This window comes from Salvelinus namaycush, chromosome 7 (assembly GCF_016432855.1).
Source record: "Salvelinus namaycush isolate Seneca chromosome 7, SaNama_1.0, whole genome shotgun sequence".
In the NCBI taxonomy this organism is placed as follows: domain Eukaryota; kingdom Metazoa; phylum Chordata; class Actinopteri; order Salmoniformes; family Salmonidae; genus Salvelinus; species Salvelinus namaycush.
Genome location: NC_052313.1, coordinates 33,912,242 through 33,929,097, shown reverse-complemented (window position 1 = coordinate 33,929,097; position 16,856 = coordinate 33,912,242). Strand labels below are relative to the sequence as shown.

Genomic DNA, 16,856 nt, shown 5'->3' with positions numbered 1-16,856 from the left:
ACTAAGGGGTCTGGCAGCAGCCTCGTTCTCAGTCACGCGCATTTCACATGAGGTAGCTCTCGTTCCATTGCTTTTCTACAGACAATGGAATTCTCCGGTTGGAACATTATTGAACATTTATGATAAAACACATCCTAAAGATTGATTCTATACTTAGTTTGACAAGTTTCTACGACCTGTAATATAACTTTTTGAACTTTTCTTCCGACTGGACCTGAACAAAAGAAGCTATTTGGACATAATTGATGGACTTTATGGAACAAATCAAACATTTGTCGAACTGTGATTCCTGGGAGTGCATTCTGATGAAGATCAAAGGTAAGTGAATATTTATAATGCTATTTCTAACTAATGTTGACGGCGCAACATGGCGGATATTTCTTTTGGCTGTTTTGGGCTCTGAGCGCCGTACTCAGATTATGCTTTTTCCATAACGTTTTTTTGAAATCTGACAGCGGTTGCATTAAGGAGAAGTGGATCTAAAATTCCATGAATAACAGTTGTATTTTGTATCAATGTTTATTATGGGTATTTCTGTAAATTGATGTGGCTCTCTGCAAAATCACCGGATGTTTTGGAACTACTGAACATAACGCGCCAATGTAAACTCAGATTTTTGGATATAAATATAAACTTTACCGAACAAAACATACATGTATTGTGTAACATGAAGTCCTATGAGTGTCATCTGATGAAGATCATCAAAGGTTAGTGATTAATTTTATCTCTTTCTGCTTTTGTGACTCCTCTCTTTGGCTGGAAAAATAGCTGTGTTATTCTGTGAATAGGCACTCACCTAACATAATCGTTTGGTTTGCTTTCGTTGTAAAGCCTTTTTGAAAATCGGACACTGTGGCTGGATTTACAAGTGTATCTTTAAAATGGTGTAAAATACATGCATGTTTGAGGAATTTTAATTATGGGATTTCTGTTGTTTTGATTTTTGGCGCCCTGCACTTTCACTGGCCGTTGAAGAGGTGGGTGGGACGCTACCGTCTCACGAACCCTAGAGAGGTTAACAAGAAATGTGTGGAGTGGTTGTAAAACGAGTTTAAATGACTCCAACCTAAGTGTACGTAAACTTCCAACTTCAACTGTAAACCACTACGAAATATATTTTATCATCAAAAATATTGTATTTTCAGCAGTTTGAAGCTGGTGTAGAAATCCGAAAGTAAAAGCAAAAACAAAACTTGACAGGAAGCATAGAATTAGAGCACATAGAACAGATCTACCGCTTAAGTTATGGCTGCAAGGGGCAGTATTGAGTAGCCAGTTAAATCGTGCCCATTTCAAACGGCCTCGTACTCAATTCTTGCTCGTACAATATGCATATTATTATTGCTATTGGATAGAAAACACTCTCTAGTTTCTAAAACCGTTTGAATTATTTCTCTGAGTGAAACAGAAGTCATTCTGCAGCACACTTCCTGACCAGGAAGTGGAATGTCAGAAATCGATGCTCTGTTCAACTTCATGCCTATATATGGGCGTGATACGTAAGAGTCTACATACACTTCATACACCTTCCCCTGGTTGTCAAGAGGCGGTGAGAGAAAAAATTGTGTTTATCTTGGTCTGAGGTGGAATATTAAAGCTCTTTGACGTGACCGTCCATTTCCTGTTTCTGGAGCGCGCGAAAGAGGACATGAATTTGCCTTCTGTTTTTCTCTCGTTATGGACGACTAACATCTCCGTCTTAGATTTTTTTTGATACATGTGACCATATCGTAAAGTATGTTTTTTCAATATAGTTTAATCAGATTATTGAAATTTTTTCGGGAGTTTTGCCGTGTTCCGTTCTCTGACTTTGTTGACGTTGGAGTGATCCGTGCCACTTGGCAAGTGCCCATGCTAAATGAAGAGGGATATTTGCCGTTCCAGATCCAAACAACGACTGTTCTGGACAAAGGACACCTTGTCCAACATTCTGACGGAAGATCACCAAAAGTAAGAAACTTTTTATGATGCTATTTCTAATATCTGTCGTGCATGTGAACTGGTCGTGGGCGCCCAAGTGTTTCTGGCTATTGTGGCTACGCTAATATAACGCTACATTTTGTTTTCGCTGTAAAACATTTAATAAATCGGAAATATTGTCTGGAATCACAAGATGCCTGTCTTTCAATTGCTGTACACTATGTATTTTTCAGAAATGTTTTATGATGAGTAATTAGGTATTTGACGTTGGTGTCTGTAAATATTATGGCTGCTTTCGGTGCAATTTCTGATTGTAGCTGAAATGTAAACTATGATTTATACCTGAAATATGCACATTTTTCGAACAAAACATATGCTATACAATAAATATGTTATCAGACTGTCATCTGATGAAGTTGTTTCTTGGTTAGTGGCTATTTATATCTTTATTTGGTCGAATTTGTGATAGCTACTGATGGAGTAAAAACTGATGGAGTAAGAATAGTGGTGTCTTTTGCTAACGTGGTTAGCTAATAGATTTACATATTGTGTCTTCCCTGTAAAACATTTTAAAAATCGGACATGTTGGCTTGATTCACAAGATGTGTACCTTTCATCTGGTGTCTTGGACTTGTTAATGTGTGAAAGTTAAATATTTAAAAAAATATATATTTTGAATTTCGCGCCCTGCACTTGAGCTGGATGTTGTCATAAGTGTACCGGTGTCGGGCTGCACCCCAAACAGGTTAAACTTGCTTTCAATGAGAATGACAGATCTAAAATAAAATTGTGAAATTGGTCATCCATAAAGTTACATATTGCAGCTTTAAAGGCACTTCGACTCAAGTTAAATTATAATGATTGAGCCTACACAAACACAAATCACACAATCATAAGCATACTATTCCAACTGCATACTATTCATGAATAAATAACTTGTTATTTAAGAACTCAATGGTAAAATAAAAACTTATGTTAATCATTAATGAATGAAGTGCTGTGCTTATAGCACACTATATTTTGATGATCATGTAAAGAAATGTATGTTTAATATGTAGGTGTAACAATCCTGACCTATTTATTATCATATATATATAATGTCGGAAAATACTTATTAGGGGTTCAGCAGCTAAGCTTGTGAAACCCTATTGCATTAGTTGTCTTAATTATTATTCATCTTCTTCCATAAAGCCAAATTAAAATGCTAATTCTCGTGAGATTAGGAGAGTGCAACCTGGCATGATGGTGAAGGGCCACACCCTCTCATGCAATGCCATGCCAAAAGGCCACATGGTGGTGCTATAACAATCGATTTAACATGGAAACTTTGTAAGGTCATGCCCCTCACCCAGTTTGACCTAGTCATGACATTCAGCACATAGGTCCCTCTCCAAAAACAAGTCTGCCCCAGCCATTACAATATGATTTATTTTTTTAGTTACACTTCAAAGGCTACTCCTCTGAAACTTCACTTGTGGCATCTACGGACAAAGTTCTCCCAACGCAACATTTCCCAGACTAGTACATAAAACATGGCCGCTATTGACCAACACGCACTCACGTGGGCGTGGTCTGGCACATAAATCAGTCACGGATATTCGTATTGTAACAAAACTTGGTAACCGTTCCAAACACTGAAGACTCAACATATTCGAGCACAATCTGATCAACCACAGTGGCGCTATAACGCACCCATGTTAATATAGCTTAATCTGTTGATTCCAGGTGATGAAATTTGGCACATGCTCAGGGATATGAGCCTAGCTAACCTGTAAAGTATGGTTCAGTTATGCCGCATGGTGGCGCTGTTAGACATGAAAAACAGTCATGCAAACTCATTGGCTCATATCAGCCATACTGTTTGCGCTAGAGTCCTGGAAAAAGTTGCATTTAAGACATGGGTACAGAGATGAGACAACAAATTAGGTGCCAAATCGGTCGAGAAGAAGACGTTTTAAAGTCAACATCTTTGAAAATAGTCCAAAATACCTCATAAGCATAATATTTATTGGATAACCTGTTTAATGTATTGTTCTGATATTTGGTACGTGTGGTAAACAGTACAGAAGTAGCTCATTTTTGCGCAATGTGTCCAATTTTTCCTGATGGTGGCACAGTGGGCCCACAGCTGAATCCTGGCAATCGTTGCGGCACTCACCAATTAATTTATTAATACACTCCAGACAACCATATTGGAAGGATAGACTGTTGCTTTAGTAATGTGACCATGTCACCGACAGGATGTTCATATCAAATATGACAGCATAAATACAGTAAATAAAGAATTCAACTCTCAATGAGCCGTTTTTGAAGGTCTCAGCATGGCGCCAAATCACACCCATGAGGCCTAAGGCAACACACACACCGCTGAACTCCGGGCAGGGTGAAAACTTGCATAAGGAACCAATTGGAAGCAGGCCTGAGCCAGACTCCTTTGCACGCTCCTCTGGAGAACGCCAGGCAGCGACCCACTAACCTGAATCACAGCTGACCTGACGATAGCAAAATTACTCACAGCTGCTTGACTGAGCTTAGTGAAGTTGGGGACCTTCCTCTACTAATGGGTACGCACATGGTAGTGATAAAGGATGTCTGTGAATATAACAACCAATGAACAAAATAGTCACAGCAGGGAGAAGGACCGTACATTAGATCATTCAGCTAGTTTATCCTTAGCTCAGGTAGCCTACCTTCTTAAGGCCTAGCAGCATTAGCTAAGGCAGGTGAAACATTTAGTGTTGGTGATAAACAATAAAGGACCCTGATGTTATGAAAATCCATGATGCAGAAACCTTGCTACAAGCATCAGCTTACTTGCCTCAGTGCTAGTATTTGTGCCATCATGCCAACTCCTTTTCACTCAATGCCAACTCCATGTTTTGGCATGACAATGTCAAGAGCAGAAACATCTGATACCATTAGACTACCTGATACACACAGCTAGGACACCTTGGCTAAAACAGAAACACAGGTGGGAAAGTTTTGCAGCCTATTTTCACAGAGACATGCATTTCCCTCAATGTAATGTTCACCTGAGGAACAGGATGTAGACTCCAATAAAAAAGCGTGGCCTCCAGCAGGTGTTCATTAGACAAGCTGATTGCCTGGGCCCTAGTCAAAATAAGTGTACTATATACAGTTGAAGTCAGAGGTTTACATACACTACATACAGGTTGGAGTCATTAAAACTCATTTTTCAACCACTCCACAAATTTCTTGTTAACAAACTATAGTTTTGGCAAGTCAGTTAGGACATCTACTTTGTGCATGACACAAGTATTTTTTAAGTAGACTGTGCCCTTAAACAGCTTGGAAAATTCCAGAAAATTATGTCAACCCTCTTCCTGGAGATCTTAGCATCGCTGATTCAGCTAGTTTAGGTCTTGTTGAGCAGCTAATTAGTAGAATCAGGTGTGTTAATTTAGGGTTGACTGAAAACCCACAGAACTGTAGATCTCCAGGAAGAGGGTTGGGCAGCCCTGATATTTTTTATTTTACTAGGCAAGTCAGTTAAGAACAAATACTTATTTTCAGTGACGGCCTAGGAACAGTGGGTTAACTGCCTTGTTCAGGGGCAGAACGACAGATTTGTACCTTGTCAGCTTGGGGATTCGATCTTGCAACCTTACAGTTAACTAGTCCAACGCTTTAACCACTAGGCTACCTGCTGCCCCAAACTGGACGAGGCATATAGGGAATAGGGTGCCATTTGGGACACAAACAACAGCTCATAGCCAGTCTGTTCAGTCAGACAATGGCATCTGCTAAAAGGTAAGAGTTGTGTAATCAAAGGTAGAAGCAGGCCAATTTTCTCCTTTATATTCAATTAAATTAAAACGGTCATCACAGGCCTGTTCCAAGACTGAGTTCAGTATTCAAGAATTTGTATATATTTTTTTATAAATATATTTTTTACAAGTTTTATAATTACGGCCTTAGTGCAGATTCTGTTTTGATTGAGAAATTTTAGTAGCCTAGTGTGTATAGTAAATTCTAGTAAAGTAGCAGATGCAACAGCACTGCACTCAAATCATGCAGCATGTCAACATTTCAGCAGGGACATTAGCTAGGTGTACTGTATGGTTTCAGCAGGGATGTTAGCTATTAGGCTAGGTGTATTGTCAGTGTGGAAGACTATGAAACACTGGCTAAGTCTGACTCATGTTCCTCTTGGAGGATTACAAAACTCAAACTGGGCGAGGCAGGCAGGGGTTGGAAATTGTTCACTACATGGGACACAGCTTAGCGCATGCATTCTCAAACTTTTTGGGTCCGGGAACCCTTTTCTGTTACAGCAAACTCATCAGGAACGCCCTCAAAACAACTTGAGTGAGAAAAATAGCATGAAGAGTTTTACCATGACTTCAGCAGTGAATTGCTGGACGGACTAAGTCTCGGATCCTGGGAAGGAACATTTTAAAGGCCCGCCTCTTGGCATTGGAGAGAATGTTGCAGTTTTGAAGTTAATTTCCTGCAATTTATGCTTTGGCCACAAATACAGGTATAGGATGTGTAAACATTATTTGGGTATGAGTTAATACACTGCTCAAAAAAATAAAGGGAACACTAAAATAACACATCCTAGATCTGAATGAATGAAATATTCTTATTAAATACTTTTTTCTTTACATAGTTGAATGTGCTGACAACAAAATCACACAAAAATGATCAATGGAAATCAAATTTATCAACCAATGGAGGTCTGGATTTGGAGTCACACTCAAAATTAGAGTGGAAAACCACACTACAGGCTGATCCAACTTTGATGTAATGTCCTTAAAACAAGTCAAAATGAGGCTCAGTAGTGTGTGTGGCCTCCACGTGCCTGTATGACCTCCCTACAACGCCTGGGCATGCTCCCGATGAGGTGGCGGATGGTCTCCTGAGGGATCTCCTCCCAGACCTGGACTAAAGCATCCGCCAAATCCTGGACAGTCTGTGGTGCAACGTGGCGTTGGTGGATGTAGCGAGTCATGATGTCCCAGATGTGCTCAATTGGATTCAGGTCTGGGGAACGGGCGGGCCAGTCCATAGCATCAATGCTTTCCTCTTGCAGGAACTGCGGACACACTCCAGCCACATGAGGTCTAGCATTGTCTTGCATTAGGAGGAACCCAGGGCCAACCGCACCAGCATATGGTCTCACAAGGGGTCTGATGATCTCATCTCGGTACCTAATGGCAGTCAGGCTACCTCTGGCGAGCACATGGAGGGCTGTGCGGCCCCCCAAAGAAATGCCACCCCACACCATGACTGACCCACCGCCAAACCGGACATGCTGGAGGATGTTGCAGGCAGCAGAACGTTCTCCACGGCGTCTCCAGACTGTCACGTGTGCTCAGTGTGAACCTGCTTTCATCTGTGAAGAGCACAGGGCGCCAGTGGCGAATTTGCCAATCTTGGTGTTCTCTGGCAAATGCCAAACGTCCTGCACGGTGTTGGGCTGTAAGCACAACCCCCACCTGTGGACGTCGGGCCCTCATACCACCCTCATGGAGTCTGTTTCTGACCGTTTGAGCAGACACATGCACATTTGTGGCCTGCTGGAGGTCATTTTGCAGGGCACTGGCAGTGCTCCACCTGCTCCTCCTTGCACAAAGGCAGAGGTAGCGGTCCTGCTGCTGGGTTGTTGCCCTCCCACGGCCTCCTCTACGTCTCCTGATGTACTGGCCTGTCTCCTGGTAGCGCCTCCATGCTCTGGACACTACGCTGACAGACACAGCAAACCTTCTTGCCACAGCTCGCATTGATGTGCCATCCTGGATGAGCTGCACTACACCTGAGCCACTTGTGTGGGTTGTAGACTCCGTCTCATGCTACCACTAGAGTGAAAGCACCGCCAGCCTTCAAAAGTGACCAAAACATCAGCCAGGAAGCATAGGAACTGAGAAGTGGTCTGTGGTCACCACCTGCAGAACCACTCCTTTATTGGGGGTGTCTTGCTAATTGCCTATAATTTCCACCTTTTGTCTATTCCATTTGCACAACAGCATGTGAAATTTATTGTCAATCAGTGTTGCTTCCTAAGTGGACAGTTTGATTTCACAGAAGTGTGATTGACTTGGAGTTACATTATGTTGTTTAAGTGTTCCCTTTATTTTTTTGAGCAGTGTAGAATATTAACTTTAAAAGTGAGATTCACTGGACAGTCACTTTAAATTACAATACATTTAAGTAAAAAAAAAAAACATTTTGGGTGAACAAGAAATATTGAGTTGAAAAGTGGAGAACAGTCCATAAAAATATATTCCTGTGAGCCTCCCAGGCCCATGTCGTGCAGGGTTAACAAGATCAATTGTAGATCAGGGATGGGAAACTAGTCCGAGGACTGGAGCTGTGCCCCCCTCCCCCCAAACAGCATTCTAAACAGAAGATGATTAGTTGATTACTGAAGTGTGTTAGCTGGGGCAAAAGGGTTACACTAATCAGGCCCTCAAGGACTGGAGTAGCCCATCCCTGTTGTAGATTAATAATATCACATTGTATTGTATTATAGCCTCAACTTATTCAAAGGATCCTTTGGCCAAAATATGTTTAATCAGTAAAAAAAATATTTTGAGATCTGGCTGCGGACTCAGTACCTTCATGGACCCCACTTTGAGAGCCCCTGGCTTAGCGCTCAATACTTTGATACAAAGTATCAAACAAATCCAAGACCTCATACAGGTTTGGCACAGACCATTCAGTAACCAAGTAGCTTAATTGTGCAAAGAGAAATCCAACAAAAGACAAAAATAATCTATTTGGACTTAATGGAGCTAGAGGACAGTCAAGGAAAAAGACATTATAGGTCAAGCCAAACAGTCTCCTATTTCTTAGAGGGGGTAAGCAACCCTGTTCCTGGAGTGATTTTGATTTAAACTAGGGACAACACCTGCCCAACTGAGCTAATCGATCAGTTCAGTGATTGCCTAAAATTCAACACACCTGGTCTTCCAAGTCGGTTAAATCAAAAATAGGGTTGCCTACCCCAGTCCTAGAGCAAAGCATGAGGGGAAACAATACTTCCAACATTCCATAAAAACTGCATAAAACATTGAGATGTATAAAATATGCATGCTGTTGATTCCTATATGGTTTCACTATAGGCCGCCAGCCACAGAGTTTTGCTTTCCAGATTTAAAACAACCTGGTCAGGGGAAGCTAGCTAGCAGTTCATCCATTCAGTCTGCCCCAGTCAACCAGCCCCAAGACTGCGTCCCAAAACTTCTGGACCACTAACCCGATGTGCAGTAAGACACAAGTAATGCACTAGAGAGAGAACAGTCCAGGTTTTCCATCCAGTTCCCACTGGGATAGATGAGGGTCAGACAGCAAAGAAGCCATGCTGCATATCACTTGAGCCCCTGTAGTAAAACAGCCTCTCTACTCCGTCTCTGTCACTCCAGGAGGTTACATAACAGAGAGCGGTATTCTTCTGGTAGTTAATTTAACTGCACTACTGCTCCCCCATCCCTCCGGGATCAGAAGGAGACCCCCTCTGAGGCTCTAGTTAAGAGAGACATTGTCAATCATTACACCAAAATGCTCAAAATTGGCTACTGGGTTTGTTTTGGATTATAACCCAGAACTTGGTTGTTTTGCGTCATGCCCCGACAGGCAAAAAATATGCACACCACATCAGCACTCAGATCTGCTATATTACATTCAGGAGATCATGTGCTTCATTACCCTTAGGCAGGTGCTCTTTACTTACATAGCTAGTTTACTACAGCCTCCTACTCTGAGGTGCTTTATGAATACCTGGTCTGGCTTCTAAATTGCAGATTTGTCAGTTGTAGTCCACGCTTGAAAGAATTTGACTATGGTATACATTCCAACAGACTCAATGTTCCTGTCAATTTGAGACACTTGGCTAAGAAATAGCTTTTGTGCACACTTATGTATTAGAAAAAAGCCTGTGCAGTCTGGCAAGAGGTGTCAGCGCCTTATAGTTTGCTTCATATAACACATGCACGTTTCTGTTCAGTTATTGACTGGTAGTGCCAGTCGCACAGCGTCGTGCGTGTGATTGTTGTTTTACCGATCTGTTCAAATGTGTAGCCCATTCAAAACATGAATAGGAAGGACATGTCGACTCAGTGTCTCCCCCTGGTATTTGTTCGTGGTAAGAGCACCACTTCAAAGCCCATCCCCAACGGTGTTTTTGGCAAAGACAACGTAAACAAAATGGCGGATGTGAAAAGAATCACGTGACCCCTTTGTGCTTTCCAATGTAAATCCAAGTGAAATAAGTGGATACAACACGGCTTACTAACCTAAATTCGAAACAATACACGACTGGGATAATATTGACGGTGTAATGTCGGTGTTACACGCACATTTCGTCGCAATGTACACTTCACAGAAAACCGACACGGCCGCCATTTTGTGCAAACTTGCGCAGGAAAGATAGGGGCGACCCCCATATTGTGAACATAGTGCAAACATCTCAAATATGAATCTGACAGCGATAATAAAACATACCGATTCCTCCTCTTTCTCCATCCCAGTTGGCATTTGCGGCACTGCCCGATTGATAGAGGCATATTCGTGCAGGTCAGGCAAGTCCTCGCAGCGGAAAACGGGTAGAAGCTTGGTAGCGTCCAGCGCCCGTGCCCGAAACGACAATTTACTCATTTTTTATAATGTAAGATGCAGCATAAATCTATCGATCTAATAATGTTCACAGCCGTACTGGTTTGAGTTCTCATGGATGGATCTGTGATGTTCATCAGAAGTCAACCGTTCGCTTGGTAGCAGGGCAGGTATACGGCGATGCGAACGGGAGCCGGGAAGGCCCGGATTTTGGTCGATTACTGTCGGTCTCTTTTTTTCCGAGGCTCCGCTCTCCCTCCCTGGTTCAATACGCCATAGCCAACATGGCGGACATTACAAATTCTTGCAGCTGTCCCTTCGCTCCTGGCGGCCCAACCCCCGATCACACAACAGCCATTCCCTTACAGTATTGCGCGCATGCGTGCTCGCGGAGCCCCGAGGGGCGGGAACACTGGGGGAAGGGATATCACTAGTTACCACAGCCAGAAAGTCAAACCCCGCGTATTCATACAATTTCTTCTTAAAATGTGATTTTAAAAACTAAACCACACTCCTAAACTTAAATTATGACACAAAAAACATTTGTTTTCATGAACTTTTACGATAGTCAATTTTGACTGTGGCTGTGGTAACTAGTGGAAACCTGGTGAAAGGCGAGTACTCACGCTCCCTCTGTAGAAACGGACTGATATTCACATATTAGGATAGGCAGCTGCACACCAGTGTGCGATACCGGGGAACGAAATCACTTGCAGTACTAATGTACTTTTTACTCAACAGTACAGAAACAGACAGCCCTGCAGTGATAATTCATATTTTGCACAAACGTGTATGAGAAAAAAAAATGCAATACAATACACCTTACCAGTCAAAAGTTGACACACCTACAAGGGTTTTTCTTTATATCACATTGTAGAATAAAAGTGAAGACATCAAAACTATGAAATAACACATATGGACTCATGTAGTAACCAAAAACGTGTTAAACAAATCAAAATATATTTATTATATGTGAGATTCTTCAAAGAAGCCACCCTTTGCCTTGATGACAGCTTTGCACATTCTTGGCATCCTATCAACCAGCTTCATATTGAATGCTTTTCCAACAGTCTTGAAGAGTTCCCACAAGGGATGCCCGATACATCGGCAAGCACATCAGAATTGTACGATATTAGCTAAAAATGCCAACATCGGCCCGATGTCTAGTTTAACAACGATGTGCAAAACCGATGTCAAAGCTGACATGCATACCTATATAACGTAGGTACATGACGTAATGAACCACAAAAAAAATCTAGCGCTACACGTGCCACACAGCATTCCTAACCTAGACCAATGTCTGCTGTGTGGATCGAGCAGTCAACAAGTCTAGCAGTCATTTGAAAGAGTAAGAACATTTCAGCGAGACAACTCAAAAGGCGAAATCCATTAACGGCAAGATAATGGAATTCATTGCCCTTGACAATCAACCGTTCCCTGTCAAATCAAACTATTTGTCACATGCGCCGCATACAACAAGTGTAGACTTTACCGTGAAATGCTTACTTACAAGCCCTTAACCAACAGTGCAGTTCAAGAAGAAAATATTTACCAAGTAGACTGAAATAAAAAGTAACACAATAAGAATAACGAGGCTATATACAGGGAGCACAGGAACCGAGTCAGTGTGCGAGGGTACTGGGGGGGGGGTCAATGTAAATTGTCCGGTGGCGATTTGCCATGCGGTAGCAGAGAAAACAGTCTATAACTTGGGTGACTGGAGTCAATCACAATTTTACGGGCATTCCTCTGACACTGCCTATTAACTTGGTCCTGGATGGCAGGAAGCTTGGCCCCAGTGATGTACTGGGCCGTACGCACTACCCTCTGTGGCGCCTTACGGTCAGATGCCGAGCAGTTGCCATACCAGGAGGTGATGCAACCGGTCAGGATGCTCTCAATGGTGCAGCTGTAGAACTTTTTGAGGATCTGGGGACCTATGCCAAATCTGTCCAGTCTCCTGAGGGGAAAAAGGTTTTGTCGTACCCTCTTCACGACTGTCTTGGTATGTTTGGACCATGATAGTCTGTTGGTGATGTGGACACCAAGGAACTTGAAACTCAACCTTCTCCACTACAGCCCTGTCAATGTTAATGGGAGCCTGTTCTACCCCCCCCCTCTTCCTGTAGTCCACAATCAGCTCCTTAGTCTTGCTCACATTGAGGGAGAGGTTGTTGTCCTGGCACAATGCCAGTTCTCTGACCTCCCTATAGGCCGTCTCATTGTTGTCAGTGATCAGGCCTACCACTGTTGTGTCATCAGCAAACTTGATGGTGTTGGAGTCGTGCCTGGCCATGCAGTCATGAGTGAACAGGGAGTACAGGAGGGGCCTGAGCACACACCCCTGAGGGGCCCCCGTGTTGAGGATCAGCGTGGCAGACGTGTTGCCTACCCTTATTACCTGGGGGCGGCCCGTCAGGAAGTCCAGGATCCAGTTGCAGAGGGAGGTTTTTAGTCCCAGGGTCCTTTGCTTAGTGATGAGCTTTGAGGGCACTATGGTGTTGAACGCTGAGCTGTAGTCAATGAATAGCATTCTCACATAGGTGTTCCTTTTGTCCAGGTGTGAAAGGGCAGTGTTGAGTGCAATAGAGATTGCATCATCTGTGGATCTGTTAGGGCGGTATGCAAGTTGGAGCGGGTCTAGGGTTTCTGGGATAATGGTGTTGATGTGAGCCATGACCAGCCTTTCAAAGCATTTCATGGCTACAGACGCGAGTGCTACGGCTTGGTAGTCATTTTAGGTAGGTTACCTTAGTATTATTTGGCATAGGGACAATGGTGGTCTGCTTGCAACATGTTGGACTGGCAGGGAGGGGTTGAAAATGTCAGTGAAGACACTTGCCAGTTGGAAAGCGCATGCTCTTAGTACACGTCCTGGTAATCTGTCTGGCCCTGTTGCCTCGTGAATGCTGACCTGTTTAAAAGGTCTTGCTGCGGAGAGCGTGATCACACAGTCGTCTGGAACAGCTGATGCTCTCATGCATGTTTCAGTGTTACTTGCCTCGAAGCGAGCACCGAAGTAATTTAGCTCGTCTGGTAGGCTCGTGTCACTGGGCAGCTCTCGGCTGTGCTTCCCTTTGTAGTCTGTAATAGTTGGCAAGCCCTGCCACATCCGTCGGAGCCGGTGTAGTATGATTCGATCTTAGTCCTGTGTTGACGCTTTGCCTGTTTGATGATTCGTCGGAGGGCATTGCAGGATTTCTTGTAAGCTTCCAGGTTAGAGTCCCGCTCCCTGAAAGCAGCAGCTCGAGCCTTTAGCTCAGTGCAGATGTTGGCTGTAATCCATGGCTTCTGGTTGGGATATGTACGTACGGTCTCTGTGGGGACGACATCGTCAATGCACATATTGATGAAGCCAGTGTCTGATGTGGTGTACTCCTCAATGCCATCGGAAGAATCCCGGAACATATTCCAGTCTGTGCTAGCAAAACAGTCCTGTTGCTTTTCATCTGACCACTTTTTTTTTTTATTGATCGAGTCATTGGTGCTTCTTGCTTGAATTTTTTGCTTGTAAGCAGTTATCAGGAGGATAGAATTATGGTCAGATCAAATAGCCAGTCTGGCTATCAAGTCAGTTCATCAAATTTCTGCGCTGCTAGAGCTGCCCTGGTCAACTAAGTGCTGTTAATGTGAAGTGGAAATGTCTAGGAGCAACAACGGCTTAGCCGCGAAGTGGTAGGCCACACAAGCTCACAGACCGGGGCCGCTGAAGCGTGTAAAAATAGTCTGTTCTCAATTGCAACAGTCACTACAGAGTTCCAAACTGCCTGTGGAAGCAACGTCAGCAAAATAACTGTTTGTCTTCAGTTTCACGAACTTGGTTTCCATGACTGAGCAGCCGCACACAAGCCTAAGATCACCATACGCAATGCCAAGAGTTGGCTGGTGTGGTGTAAAGCTTGCCGCCATTGGACTCTGGAGCAGTGGAAACGCATTCTCTGGAGTGATGAATCATGCTCACCATCTGGCAGTCCGACAGCCAAATCTGTGTTTGGTGATTGCCAAGAGAACGGTACCTGCCCCAATGCAAAGTGCCAACTGTAAAGTTGGGAGGAGGAATAATGGGCTGGGTCGTTTTATTTTTATATAGTTCGGGCTTGGCCCCTTAGTTCTAGTGAAGGGAAATCGTAACGCTACAGCATACAATGACATTCTATCTAGGCGATTATGTGCTTCCAACTTTGTGGCAACAGTTTGTGGAAGGCCCTTTCCTGTTTTAGCATGACAATGCCCATGTGCACAAAGTGAGGTCCATATAGAAATGGTTTGTCGAGATCGGTGTGAAATTACTTGACTGGCCTACACAGAGCCCTGACCTCAACCCTATCTTACACCTTTGGGATGAATTGGAACGCCGACGCAAGCCAGACCAAATCGCCCGACATCAGTGCCCAACCTCACTAATGCTAATGGCTGAATGGAAGTTAGTCCCTGCAGCAAATGTCCCAACATCTAGTGGAAAGCCTTCCCAGAAGAGTGGAGGCTGTTATAGCAGCAAAGGGGGGGGACCAACTCCATATTAATGCCTATGATTTTTTAATTAGTTTTTCGACGAGCAGGGGTCCAAATACTTGGTCATGTAGTGTAACTCATTTTAACTGTAAAAGAAACCAAAAATGTTTCTATACGTTACAAGGGATGCACAAACTCTAGATGGGCTACTTGAGTAGTTGAATACAAGTGCAGCAGACTGGTGTGAGAAATGATGACCCTGGCCGTGACCTCACTCCCTGCGGGTGTCTCAGGGGAAGTTGGGTTAGGCAAGAAATCTAATTGTATTTGTCAGATGCGCCTAATAAAACTGGTGTAGACCTTGCCGTGAAATGATTGCTTAAGAGCCCTTCCCAACAATACAGAGTCTAAAATTAAAATGGTAACACAAGAGGAATAAAATAAAATACAAGAATGGAGCTATATAAAAGGGAATGCCAGTACCAGATCAATGTGCAGAGGTACAAGGTATTTGAGATAGACATGTACATGACGGCAGGGTAAAGTGACTAGGTATCAGGACAGATAAGTCAAATAAGAAAGAGTAGCAGCTGCAAATGATGTGTAAAAAGTGTGTGCGTGTGTAATGTGTGTTTGTGTTGTTGGCATGCGTGTGTGTATGTAGTGTCTGTGAATGTGTCAATGTAGTGTGTGTGTGTGTGTCTGTATAGCGATATATAATATAGTCTAGTGGGTGTGTGTAGGGTCAGTGCAGATAGTTCAGGTACCATTAATTGACTATTCACCAGTCTGGCTATTTAGCAGTCCTATGGCTTGGGGGTAGAAGCTGTCTCAGAACCTGTTTGCCGGAGAGTAGCAGAGTGAACAGTCTATGGCTTGCGTGGCTGGAGTCTTCTGCAATTTTTCAGGCCCTCTGACACCGCCTGATATAGAGATCCTGGATGGCAGGGAGCTCAGCCCCAGTGATGTACTTGGCTGTCCGCACCACCCTCTGTAGCGCTTTGCGGTCAAGGGCGGTGCATTTGCCATACCAAGCAGTGATGCGGCCAGTCAAGATGCTCTCGATGGTGCAGCTGTAGAACTTTGAGGATCCAAGGGTCCATAAATATTTTCAGTCTCCTGAGGGGGAATCGACACTGCCGTGCCCTCTTCTTGACTGCAGGAGTGTGTGGACCATGTTAAGTCCTTAGTGATGTAAACCCCAAGGAACTTGAAGCTCTCAACCTATTCACAACAGCCCCGTAGATGTGCTCTCCCCTCTTTCTCCTATAGTTCACGATCAGCTCCTTGGTCTTACTGACATGTGTGTAACAGGACAAATATACGCACCCCCCCAAATGATTTGCTAACCAAATATGAAAAGCAAACCACAACTCAGTGTACTGTCATTTTAGGCGACCTATAAGTTAGTCAATGTCGCCCTCTTGTGGCATAACCTAAGTACTGCAAAGCGTTGGGGTTATTTCATACTTCAACTGGTCTTCAATATTGGAAAAAATATAAAAACGCAACATGCAACAATATCAACAGTTATAATGAGTTACAGTTCATAAGGAAATCAGTAAAAACAGGTGAAAAAGCCTGGAGGTGGTCCTGGTCATTTGTTTTATCTTTGCATTCTAAAATAATTATTAACAGGTATCTACAATGAGTGTACAAAACATTAAGAACACCTTCCAAATATTGAGTTGCGTAGCCCGCCCACTCCCCCCTTGCCCTCAGAACAGCCTCAATTCGTCAGGGCATGCATGGACTTTACAAGGTGTCGAAAGTGTTCCACAGGGATGCTGGCCTATGTTGACTCCAATGCTTCCCACAATTGTGTCAAGTTGCCTGGATGTCCTTTGGGTGGTGGACCATTCCTGATACACAGTAAACTGTTGAGCGTGAAAAACCCAGCAGCGTTG

General features: G+C 43.5%; 1 protein-coding gene across 3 annotated transcripts in view; it reads right to left on the bottom strand.

The window, feature by feature from the left end:
• LOC120051191 (enhancer of polycomb homolog 1-like) overlaps positions 1-16,856 on the bottom strand; it is an 86,316-nt gene that overhangs the window by 54,668 nt on the left and 14,792 nt on the right. Inside the window, exon 1 of one of the 3 annotated variants that reach the window (XM_038997918.1) lies at positions 10,387-10,819. The exons of the other annotated variants lie outside the window; for them this stretch is intronic. Within the exon in view, the coding sequence (XP_038853846.1) occupies positions 10,387-10,539 (153 nt within the window). The 5' untranslated portion in view covers positions 10,540-10,819. Of the gene's footprint in view, positions 1-10,386; positions 10,820-16,856 lie in introns of those variants that run through there. 3 annotated transcript variants of the gene reach the window in all.